Below are 12862 nucleotides of genomic sequence, written 5' to 3'. Positions count from 1 at the left end.
GGTACAGTAGCATATGAGGCAACTGAATTCTAGATGAAAAGAGATTTGTGTAGGCAGTGTTCGAACAAATGCACCAAAAGCTTGCAGATTCGTTCATATTGATGCCACGTGACATGTGGAAGTCACAATTTTGTCAAAACTGTGATGAAGCTTACACCATTGATCCATGTCACACCACACGCTACTCCGAGATTGCCATGCAACAGCTGACATGAAAGCCACTTTTAATGCGATTAGCATTCTTTGCCTACTTCAGCCGTTTTGAACCTATCTATGTATCCATCTACCTAGCCATTTGCGCCAACTCAGTGGCCGAAGTTTTCTACCAGCTTTGGTCGCAGGTATGTGTTTGTGGTCATGTGTCCATCGTGGTCGTTCCACCGTCTTCATTCCAACTTCATGATCTGACCCTCGTCCTGTCGTCATTGTCACACTTTCTATGCCAACACAGTGGCCTAAGTTGTCTTATAGCTTGGTTCACTAAGTGTGCTCTGTGGTCATGATGCTGTCATGGTTGTTGCATGGCTGTCATACCAGCTGTATGACCGACCGTTGTCATGCCGTCGCTGTCACGCCATCGTCGTCATACAGTCGTCGTGCATTTGTTGGCACACCGCCGTCGTGATGCGACCGTGATCATTCCAATGTAATCACTCCAGCTTAGACATTCGACTTTCACCATACTGTCGTCATTGTGCCATCTGACATCGTCATACAGGCTTTGTGATACAGTCGCCATCGTCGTCATACACTCATCATCATCTGATTGTCCTCATACCGTTCTCAAGCCATCATCGTCATTGTGTCATCATCGCACAGTCGTCGTCATGCATTCTTTGTCATACTGTCGTCCTGGTGTCGTTGTGGTCGTTCAATTGTCCTCGTTCTAACCTTGTCATCCGACTCGTCACGTCGTCGTCATCACTTCAGTAAAGTTATCTGCTTGTCGTCATGCTGTCGTCGTCGTATAGCCTTCGTCGTTCCATCAACATCGACCTTTCTTCGCCATTCTATTGTAATTATGCTGTCGTAAAGCAATTGGGATTATCCACCTTGGTTATGTCATCTTCATCACTGCGTCGCCATTAGACAGTCGCTATCATGCATCTGTTGTCATATCGTCATGCCATTGTAGTCGTGCAATCGTCGTTACTCCAGCTTCGTCATACGACTCACGTCATGCCATTGGCGTCACACCGTTGTCCTCAAGCCATAGTTTTCCTACAGGCTTCATGATACAGTCGTCGTCATGCCATTGTCGTCATACACTTGTCGCCATCCTGTTGTCTTCATGCCGTTGTCATATCATCGTCGAAATTGCGTCATTCTCATACAGTGGTCGTCATGCATTTGTTGTCGCCATCTTCGTGATACCGTCGTGACCGTTCCATCGCCACCATTCTAACTTCGGCATCCAAATCATCGTGCCATCGTCGTCACACCATTATTGTTGCACAGTCGTCATCGTACCATTGTCCTGTCGTCACCGTCACACTCTTGTATTACCATCGTCATCCCTTCAGTGACGTCACCCCTATGACGTCATTCCTTCTACGTCATTCTGTGGTAATTACGCTGTCACCTTTCAATTGTGATTATGCCGCCATCGTCATGCCATCTTCGTCATAGTCTCTATCATGCATCCATTGTCACACCATTGTTGTCACTGTCATACCTTCGTTTTCATGCCATTGTTGGCTCCTCGTCATTCCATTGTCCTGAGTCACGCTGTCAATCTTACACCATCGTCATCATTTAAGAATTGTCATCCCTTTGTACTCATGCCATTGTCGTCATACACCTTTGTCGTTCCAACGACATTATTCCTTCTTCCTCGTTCCATTCTTGTCATGCCGTAGGCATCATACAGTCACCGCCGTGCTCATCTGTAATCTTGAAAAGAGAGTGCCATAGCAACGTGGGAGGATACAGGATTATGTCACATAAATCCAAAGCAACGGTAGGCTCAGAATGGCCACTACAGTTGTTAAATGAACTCAGCTTAGGCAATCTATTGTATCGACTAGCATTGTTCGAATGCTAGTCGCATTACCACCGAGAGTCATCGTGAGATGAGTTCTGCCATAACTTTTCTCTCTCTCCTTGGAAACCAGCACATTGTTTCTGTGGGCGAGAAACAGAAAAACAGCTTGTTAGTGTTTTGTTACTCTTTCCCATCAAAAATGCATCAGTTCTGGAGAAATAAATTGTTCATTAATTGGTGTTATTTTTTGAATTGAATCATCACTTATCATAAGCATGGAGTGGAGGAGGAACGACAGTCCTTGCCTGCACCTTGCTCCCACTCGCACTGCTGCAACATATGGACAAATTTCTTGCGCATAAAAATTCAATGACTCCGGTGTACCTGACGACATCATATTTTATGCCAAAGCATTCTATAAGCATCAATGCCACTTCAAACAGCATTTTCTTTTCTTCGTAGTAGTGCACAGGTGAAAATGTAATGATTCATTCAGTATATGACCTTGCACACTCATTCATTCATTGTTGCCTATTTTTGCCCTGCAGGCTTCAGGGGGCCCTCCATGCGAATGGGCGTGCCGCCAGGAGGTGCCTCTCCTGGCGTGGTAGGACCGGGAGGCAACCCCATGGTCGGGGGTGGTGCACCGGTGCCCCAGCAGGGGATGCCCCCAACAGGACCGACTGGCCCTCCACCCAGCACCCTGGCCGCACAGCTGAGCCAGATGCCCCAGGGAGGGCCCCCAGGGGGCCACTTCTCACCCGGACCGCCGCTTTCCCAGCAGCAGCCACAGCAACAGCCTCAACAGCAACAGCAGCAGCAACAACAACAACAGCCGCCCAAGGGCCCTCCGCAACAGCCACCTCAGGGGCCACCCATGATGGGAGGGGGTGGACCCACTCAGGGCATGCAACCTCAGCAGCAGCAGGCACAGCAGCCACCGCCCGGGGTGAGTAAAGCACACACACACATGAATCACAGACACCCACGTAACTGCAGAGTGGAGATCAGTCTGCATGACATAGGAAAGCATGGACTGCATATCACATCGCTCGATGCGCAGGTCAACCACGGCTGCACCAATGGTGCCTTTTCATTGTTAGATTCAGCCTCATTTGCCCCCTGTGTTAGGCTCTGAAATCAGGAGAGCCACGTTAAATTTTCGTGAGGCACCCCCCTCTCTGTGTCCATCTGCTGTCCATGCAGATGTCTGCAGCCAGGTGGTCAGTGCACTAGTCACATGACAGTCTCGTGCCCACTGTGTAAATCTAAAGCTGATCATGTGACGCGTTGCTTGAAGCTACAAAAAGAGACTGATGTGCTTTTATGAACGGTGTTAGAAACAAGAGGTCACTGTACAGTGTCACAAAGATGGCAGCCATGAACAATGTTAGTGTCATCTTGGTCACTTTTGTTGGTGAGGTCGTTTGTCAGCTTTCCTGGTACTGTGCAGCTGCTGCGAATAGATCTGCTTCGAATCTGCACCAAACCATTACTTTAGTTGCCAACACCCGACGAAGCAGCGCAAATTAGGCGTAATGGCTTGTTGACTGTTTAAGAGGGGAGGAGGTGATGAGACATAACTTTTTTGTTTCTCGGCAGAAGGGCTGAAATTTGGTACACACACTATGCATTGCAATAAATAGACAAATCTAAAATTTCATGAAGATATCTTCATTAGTTCTTGTTTTATAAGAATTTACAAGTTCCTTGCTCATGGAAAGCCTGGCACAGTAACGAAACATGGTAGGGAACCGGTAATACAGTTAAACCTGCTTATAACGAACCTCCATATAACGAATTCCTGGATATAACGAAGTTTTTCTATTCCCCGCCGTTACTCCATAGAAGCACATTTGAGACCTCTACATAACGAAGTGGCTGCGGGAGAACCCCTCGATATAACGAATTTTCCCCTCCGACAACCTAGAGACTTCGCCCCAAATTTTGTCATTTTTGCGCGAGCAGCAACCAGAAGCACCTTCTCCGCCGCGACGGAATGCGAAGCGAGCGCACGTGTGCGTGCGTGTGTTAGGCAGGCCTGCATCCCTCGACCCGGCGATCTTGCTGCCGCGGGCGTGACCTTTCCCCCTCCCTGCATTCAAACCTGATCCTGCCGCTTGCTGCAGCTGGCCTAGCCCACCAAGCCAGCACTCTCTCCTTTTCCAGCTGATGTTGCCGACGCGCTGGTACACGCTGTGACACATCACACTCGATGAGCGCGGACACGCGCTGTCAAACGCTGGCGGCGTGTGGAAGCACCGCTGGAGAAGCGAGCGAAGTGACCTTCGTGCTGTTGTCTATCGCTTCAACGCAAAGTGAGCACCGAGAACACACAGCACGCACAAAGCTACGAGCCGCCGACGCACCTACACTGCTAGAGTCTAGACTCTGCCCCAATGCAGATCGCTTTCAAGATACGGGCCGCACGACCAGTCGCCGCCGAGCAGTACACAGTTGATGCCAGAGTACAGTACAACGCCAGCCCGCTATCCCTCCCCCTTCACTCCCTTGCCGGTGCCCTTGAGCGGAACGGAAGAAGGCGCGCTTCCTCCCTACTTTTCTTGCGCGCGCGAGATCTAGACGCGGTCGTCGGCTCCCCTCGCACGTTTTCACTCGCACATACAGCATACGGCGCGCGGCGACTGGGTTATCGCTCTTGGACTTTATACGGAGTATCTATGAGCCAGAACCAATTTTAGTGCCACAACGCGTCATAGACACCATCTTTATATAGCAAATACGGATCTCAAGGGCCATACTTTTGCTGGCGGAAACCAAACCCCGCCTAGGTTGCTCAGTGGCTATGGTGTTGGGCTGCTGAGCACGAGGTCGCGGGATCGAATCCCGGCCACGGCGGCAGCATTTCGATGGGGGCGAAATGCGAAAACGCCCGTGTGCTTGCGTTGTAGTGCACGTTAAAGAACCCCAGGTGGTCAAAATTTATCCGGAGCCCTCCACTACGGCGTGCCTCATAATCAAAACTGGTTTTGGCACGTAAAACCCCATAATTAAAAATTATTATGGCGGAAACCGAAAATACATCATAGTTGTCGCCCCCGGCACTTTGGGCGACCAATGCCATCATCAAGCCACCAAGCCAAGCGACATGAAAAGTCAAAATGGCCGCTCTGGCAGGTGCGGGGTGGCAGTTCGCAACATAGGATGCTGGGAACGGTCCCACAGTTGCGACGCATCAGCGGGGTTACCAATGCATTGGGTTCTATGGGAGCGGCCGAAAACGACGTAACAGCCGGGAAAACGCAGCCCCCGGGAACGTAACAGCGAGGTTCTACTGTAACACTATACGACGCTACGACGCCTTTGTGACGCTCGCTCTTCGTTTCCGATGCCTCGCGCTTGTGCGAAACGACACGCGTCCACGCATCCGGTACCTGGTGTGACATTCCAAGGATGAGTGCTTCGACGAAAACGGAAATCGAGTGCGCGTTACAATTGAGGGCGCGTTAGAATCGAGTAAATACGGTAAGCGTTTCCTTTTCGAATTTTCGTGTCGAACCTGCATATAACGAAATCCTCTTTATAACGAAGTTTTTCGGGAATTTGTCAATTTCGTTATATCCAGGTTTAACTGTACTCTATGTTTGCCCAAATGTCTATTCTGCATCAAGACAGTGTTAGATCTTTTTTTTAGTGCCCTCATAAGTTTTTGCTCAACATGACATGCATGTGACTGTGTTTCACTGCCTAGAGCCATGTAGTTATGGTGAAATAATAAAATAATGGAAAGATAAAGGAACATGTCAAGACTGTCTTAAAGTACAGCACAGTTTATGGATCACAGCAAAACAAACTGGATCAAGACCGGTCCAGCCATTGCTGTGCTATGCTTTCCACGAGCACGGTGACTGACAAAGAAAAAATACAATTGAGAAAACGGGCTGCAAAGTTTTTCAAGCAGTGCAGATTTAATAGAACGCATCAGGGCTGTAATATTTGGCATCATTGCTGTCAGGCATCTTCTTGCACCTTTGCCCCTTTTTTTGGCGGGCTTTGAAAATTTCATAGCTTCGCTGGTGCATCAAATTGAACTTCCGTTCAGCTGCGGACACCGCGCGAAGGAAGTCATGAACGCTGCATACTCGCACTTCTGCCGTCACCGCTGACACGAAACGCAGCTCGAGGCGCGTCTGAATGGTGCGACGTTGGGGCGACTATTTGTCTGGTAAATCTTCGGTTATCACACTGTAGCTCATCGACGGTTGGGGCTCGCTCGGAGGCGGCGTGTCGGTGTCGCACAATGCATCCGAAACTGAGTACACCGTCTTTGTCGGTGACAGTGACGTTCGACCCGCATCGCTGCAATCTCGGCTGATTCGCGCATCCGTACGCCGAGGAGCTGGAGCCTTCGTTGACGCGTCTTCCATCGATTGCGTTATCGGTGCGGATGGCACAGGGTGATTGTCGGTTTCGCTACTGGAGTCACACTGTGCAAGATAGCACGGCACATAATCCACGGTGCAAGGTAGCGCAGCACGTTCAATCGGGTGCTCCTCCGCTTCTCCCGCTAATCGCCGTATTTTTCTCACCGTAGGAGGCTTGTGATTCCGTATTCCGAAGGTCTGCTTCGTCCAAAATTTCTTCTCAAACATGCGACGATCCATCACTAACCTGACCACTTTCAGAAATCCGAATTCTGCGTGTCAAGTGAAGACGTCGGTGTGATTTGCGAAGCAGGCAACTGTGGTTGCCATCTTGCCCCCTGCCACAGCAGCAACCAATGGGGAGACGCGTTTCAGCACGGCAGCCTATCCGTGGCCCGCTTTCATCGAAGGGCCTGTGTGACTACCTCCATGAGACCCACGCTTCTTTTGTGTTTGTGCATTTCTTACAAGATGGCGACGGCCGACAAATTGAGAAGTGGAATGGCGGAACTTTGAGCTTTCGAACGATACCAAGATGGCTCGGTGGTGGGAAATACGAGATATCGCTCCTGTGAACTGCAGTGATTTTGCGCGATTTAAAGCTGTTTTCTCGCCCTGCGCACTGACAAATTAATCTTTTTGAGGCACGTTAGTGCATTTTCAGCCAGGCCATTTTGATAAAGTGTAGATTAGGCGTAGCAGATACCGAAACGCATGATTTCTAAAAATCTATTTTTCTCGCGATTTTCGCGATCTCATCCCTGCATCCCCCCTTAAGCGGTGTTTGGGTCTGTGGGCAACCATAGCGTGGGCATGTGGACCAAATTCATCTTTGCACTAAACTCGCGTGTAGACAGAAAGCTCTGAACTGTGTGAGTATGTGTATATGAACACACATATCCACTACAATCTGCATGTGTTCCAGCAGCTAGTTGGCATCTTCACACATGATTTCGCACTTTCCGCAATACATGCTACTTTTGTCACCGTTCCCTCTGTCTGCATCGCACTATCATTTTGATTGGCCCTGCTGACTGCTGAACCTGTGAAAAGGTTGCTACGCATGAAGGCACCAACCAGACTAGGTCTTTCACCGGATATACCGAATATTCGAAAAATCAAATAGTAGGTATTCAAGTTGTGAATCCAATTATTCAAGCATTCACTATTCGATTTGTATTCGTATACTCGAGGATTCAAACATGTCTTCATATCACTTCTATATCTCGAATAAAACAACAAATAATTTCCCCTATGCTTTCCTTTGCTTCATTATCTGTTGGCTTCATATGATCATAAACAAAAGGTGTCAATCATTTTTCATCGGTCAGAGTGGGTTCACCTGTCCACTGCTGTGTGTGTGTGTGCAGGCGGGTCCTGGAGTGGGCCTGAAGGAGCGGCGAACGGTGTGGCAAGGCCAGGTGGAGTACCAGGACAAAATGCCGGGAAACCAACGCAATGTCTACACTCTCCAGTGCAGCGTCTCCACCAGCGTCATCAACGGCGAGCCTGAAGTGTGCGTACTCGTCGTTGCTTCCATTCTCTTAATGGTAGCTGCATGCAGCCCTTTGCTCGACTACAGTAAAACCCCGGTGATACGAACCCGGCTGGTACGAATTTCGGTGTGATACGAATTCGTAACATTCCCCGGCCGAAATACATTGCTCACAATACGAAAAAAATCGGCTGTTCCGAACGTGTTGCCGCGCCACTACAGATCATACGAACGCGTGAGCAACAGCGGCGGCGGCCGAGCCAGCGGGGCCACCGGCACAGACAAGCCGGCACAGCGGGATCTGGGCAGGATCCATAGCCGCCAAGCAACAGACTACGTCACGCGGCTGCGCAATCTCTCATTGGTCCCCACGTTGAGCGGACCGGACCACATCACAGCCTAGCCGATGCTTAGCGAGAAATTAGACGAGGACCAATGCTGCAACGACGACCGCGGCGCAGCCCTGACGGCCAAAACGCTCCCTGCACTCGACTTGCTCAGGCGTTCAGTGGCGTGCGAAAACATCCCCAAGGTCACGTGCGCGCACTTATACGCCTTTCAGAAGGCGATTGTTGACGATTTGGACAAGAAGAAAACGTCCCATTGGTACGTTTTTCAAGGGACCGCAAAAAAAAGAGAGAGAGAAAAAAAAGCCGTAGTTTCGCCCGAAAGGTGAAGCAACGGAAACGCAGTAGCAGCAGTGAGCGAATTGACCTTTGTGCTGTCTCTCGCTTCAACGCGAATTGAACGTCGAAGGCACAGCGCATACGAAGCTACTGGCACTAGGCACACTTCGTCAACATCGCAGATCATTTTGACGATAAGGTCCGCGCAGGCGCGCACTATATGCGCACGTTGCAGATCGCTTTCAGGATACGGCAGTAACGGCACTCGCGCGGGTGCGTCGTATCTGCAACGTGCCGGTCGCTTGTTGCAACGCATCGGTCGCTTGTTGCAACGCATCGGTCACTTGTTGCTATGTACAAGCTGGCTGCACCGATAAATTTACGTGTCCGCCACATTCAAACACAACGTAACATGCCGGTACATTACAGTAAAAGCTCGATGATACGATCACGGCTAATACGAATTTCCGGATGATACGAATTTTTCTGTGGTCCCGGCCGAGCCCCATTACTTTGCAACGTGCTAGAGAACGGTTGTTACGAATCGATTTTCAGCCTGCGTCGGTTGATACGAATAAACGCCGCCCCACCGACGGCCGCGAAAGAGAACAGCGCGCAGTCACGCGCTTTCTCTCCTCTTTTGGTGCGGAGGCGCGGCACCGGACAGCGCGGACTCCGCGACTGGGCTCGAAGAGTTTGAAGCAGTGGCGCTTCAAGAAATAAATGCTTTTTACGTACATGTGCCTGAGTGAGTGCACCTCTGACTCTTTAATTTAGCTACAGTCGAATCTCGTTAATTCGAACACGCTTATTTCTAACATACCGCGCACCGACAATGCTCTTAGCAGCGCGCCAAATAACGCGGCGGCGCCTCCGACCGGCATTGCTCCGACACCGCCATAGAGCAAAAGCTCAGGAGAGACCCCTCAATGCCGCGCGCGAAGGAACGGGGTAAAAAAAAAAATAACCCGCGGCGGAAATTTCCCCCTCTCTCAAATTGCAAGGTCGCCGTTTCTGCATTGCGCCGGAACAAGCGTGTACGTGCCGACTAGAGTGTTCCAGACAACCGGCACACACTAGTGCCGACGTCTCAGCCAGCGGATAAAATGGCAGAGAACCATTCTCCTCTATTTTCTAGTCACATGTTGACCTTGCACGCTGCGGCAGCAGCGCAGAGGGAAGCAGCGGCGGAGGCACAGTCGGGCCAACGAAACTGCCACGCCCGCAAACGCTCGCTTCCCGATAACGGCAGAAAACGAAACTTCAGGGGCCGGCTAAAATAAGCTGGCGCCAGCACGGCGGCGGGCGCGCACGGAGATGTGCGCACGCAGTCGAAGGTGAGAGAGCTACGAGGGAGTTGAGAGGGAGGGCGAGGGGAGCCACCGAAGCGGCGGAGTTGACGCGGCCAAATCTGCCTCCCTGGCGCGCCCTCCTCCCTCACCTTCGACGGTCTCCTCGCGCACCCGTGTGCCGGCGCCGCCCGCTCGCTCCCTGAAGCTTCGTTTTCTGTCGTTATCGGGAAGCGACCGTTAGCCGGCGTGGGCAGTTTCGTGGCCCGCGCTTGCTATGCGCTTGCGCGCCGCGATATTTCACGACTCGCACCGTTCGTGCAACGTGCTATGGTGCACGAATACTTCAATAATACGTCCTTTTAATTCGAACAAATTTTCGGGCCCCTTCGAGTTCGAATTATCGAGATTCGACAGTAGTTTTAATTGTGTTTCGATGATACGAATTTCGGCTAATACGAATATTTTTCGTGACCCCGTGAGATTCGTATCATCGAGCTTTTACTGTATAGATTGGCAAAGTATCACGGGGAACGCCCGGTTATTCGATTGCGAAAGCATTTGCGATGGTTAATTCGAACATACCGCGCACCGATAATGCTCTCAGCAGCGCGCCAAATCACGTGGCGGCGCCTCCGACCGGCATTGCTCCAACACCGCCAGAGAGCAAAAGCTTAGGCGAGATACCTCAACGCCGCGCGGAGAAAAAAAGAAAAAACCGCGGCGTCACGCCAAGGTCGCCGTTTCTGCGTGGCACTGGAACACGCGTCTACATGCCGACGTCTCAGCCAACTCTGCGGCTGCAGCGCAGAAGGAAGCAACGGCGGAGGCCCAGTTCGGCCAACGCTCGCTTCAACGGCAGAAACCGAAACTTCAGGGAGCGGGCTAAGCGGCGCCGGGCTGGCGGGAGCGGCGGACGCGCACGGGGACAGACGTAGGTGAGGGGGCTGAAAGGGTGTTGAGAGGAAGGGCGAGGGGAGCCACCGAAGCAATAGAGTTGCCGAGGCCCAATCCGCTTCCCTACCGCCCTCCTCCCTCACCTGCGACGGTCCCCGCGCGCGCCCGTCGCCGTGTCGCCTCTTCCTCTTCACAACCACAATCTCTCTCTCGCCGTGCCTGCACCGCCCGCTCCCTGAAATTTCGTTTGCTGCCGTTATCGCGAAGCGAGCGCGGGCAGTTTCGTGGCCCTCGCTCGATATGTGCTTGCGCGCCGCGATATTTCACGAATCGCACCGTTCGTATGTCGTGCTATGGTGCACGAATATTTCAAAAATAAGTCCTTCTTTTAATTCGAGCAAATTTTTGGGCCCCTTCGAGTTCGAATTATCGAGATTTGACTATACATGTAAGTCAATGGGATTTAGGTCGAGACCGCGAAAACGCGACGTAGCAGCCGGGAAAATGCAGCAGCAAGGAAGGTATCAATGGGTTTCCACTATTAGAAATCTTTTCTGGTAAAAATAAATTCATTTTTCTTGATATTGTGTATGTTTTGGTGATACGAATTTCGGGTGATACGAATATTTCAGCAACCCCGCGAGATTCGTATCACCTAGGTTTTACTGTACTTGGCTTACACCTCGGTCAGGCAGATGTACAGTTTAACCTCTTTATAACGAAGTCGTATCTGACACGAAAATACCTTCATTTAAGCATACATTCATTACACATTGATATCGGTGAGAAAGTTTTTATATTTACTTCGTTATATGCGATTATTTGTTATATCAGTGTTCGTTATATCGATGTTTGACTGTATTTAGTGTTTTCGCTTTGAATGTGTGCACTTCGCATCACTGAGCACCAATTTGGCAGCTCAGTGCACATCGGAACATAATGTCCTTCGGAATTGATGGGAGTGGTGACCGAGGGGCCACAAAAAAGCTATAAATACTCGACCTGACTAGTTGTGCAGTCGACTTCCGTTAATTTGACCTTGACAGGACCGACAAAATGGATGCAATTATCCAAGGGGTCGAATTAAGCAAGGTGCAGAAAAAAAGATGCCAACACACACCACTTTCGGCAGTATTTGCCCAAACATAACACGCCCCTGAATCAAACCGGCACCAACTTTCTGTGTGTCCAAAGTAGAAAACTAATTTAGAAATTTCATTAATGCTCCTAAACAAAGTAAATGTGCACTCAATGTTTTAGCAAAAAAATGGGGAAAGGTCTAATGTGTGTAGCACAATGATGGTCGGTTTCCTAAAGTCAGCTTTGCCGAAGTACATTGGTGTTATGCGGTAAAGCGTATGAATGCCGCAAAGGTGGTTTTCATTTCGTATCCAATTGCACCGTGCAAGCTATTTGCAAGCTATTGCATAGTGCAAGCTTTTGTAAGTGCCTGTGATCGTCTCTTCTTTTTCGTCTGTCTGGTTGTTGTGCTGATGGATCATGAAGCTATTTCCAGCCCAATTTTCATAAAAAAGAGAAGGTGTGCATTAGAATCTCAAATGCCATAATCAGACATGGCAAGCTACGGTTATTGCATGAAAATCTTCCTAGCACTGAATGGTCAAGTCAAACTGTCAGGTGAAGGTCCATTTTCGGATCAAAATAATTAAAGGTTTGGGATTTAAATGCATGGGCGCCGTCTGGAGCCTTCAGTTGTGGTCTCGTCGCTACGCTAAGCTCACGGCGCGCACGCTCCGATATCGCGTGCGCCGGACGACCGCCGCAGGTTCAAGCACTCCGTGCCCCGATGCGTACATGTAGGGCACCGCGTCCGTGCCCACTCCGTGTGCCGACGCGTGCTCGCGCCAGCCGGTCCCATGCAGCTAGGGGAAGGCGAGCCAGCGCGCGCAGCAAGGGAGACCCTAGGCGAAGCTCTCGAGAAGGAACAGACATTTGTTAAGCTGGGGTTCAATACAGCATAAGTTTAAACAACACATCCAAATCTAAGTCTAATAACAACACAAAACATAGCCAAATGGTCGTCGGTGGCCGCTAACTGTGCACCGCGACGGAGAAAACAAAGAACCCAGCAGAGAGGGAGGCCGCCTATCCTTCAGCCAGCGCCTGCCATCGCGCACCCCACCGCAAAGGAAATGGAAACAGAAAGAAACAGAAGAACAGACGGG

General features: G+C 50.4%; 1 protein-coding gene across 8 annotated transcripts in view; it reads left to right on the top strand.

The window, feature by feature from the left end:
- Positions 1-12862, top strand: part of LOC119450690 (mediator of RNA polymerase II transcription subunit 25-like) — an 86890-nt gene that overhangs the window by 25666 nt on the left and 48362 nt on the right. For all 8 annotated transcript variants that reach the window (XM_037714205.2, XM_037714215.2, XM_037714213.2 and 5 more), the window contains exons 12-13: positions 2533-2933; positions 7740-7885. In XM_037714205.2, the coding sequence (XP_037570133.1) occupies positions 2533-2933; positions 7740-7885 (547 nt within the window). The remainder of the gene's footprint in view (positions 1-2532; positions 2934-7739; positions 7886-12862) is intronic.

The sequence above is a fragment of the Dermacentor silvarum genome, chromosome 4 (assembly GCF_013339745.2).
Source record: "Dermacentor silvarum isolate Dsil-2018 chromosome 4, BIME_Dsil_1.4, whole genome shotgun sequence".
Taxonomy (NCBI): domain Eukaryota; kingdom Metazoa; phylum Arthropoda; class Arachnida; order Ixodida; family Ixodidae; genus Dermacentor; species Dermacentor silvarum.
Note: the sequence above shows the minus strand (reverse complement) of the source record. Positions and strands in the feature narration are given on the sequence as shown.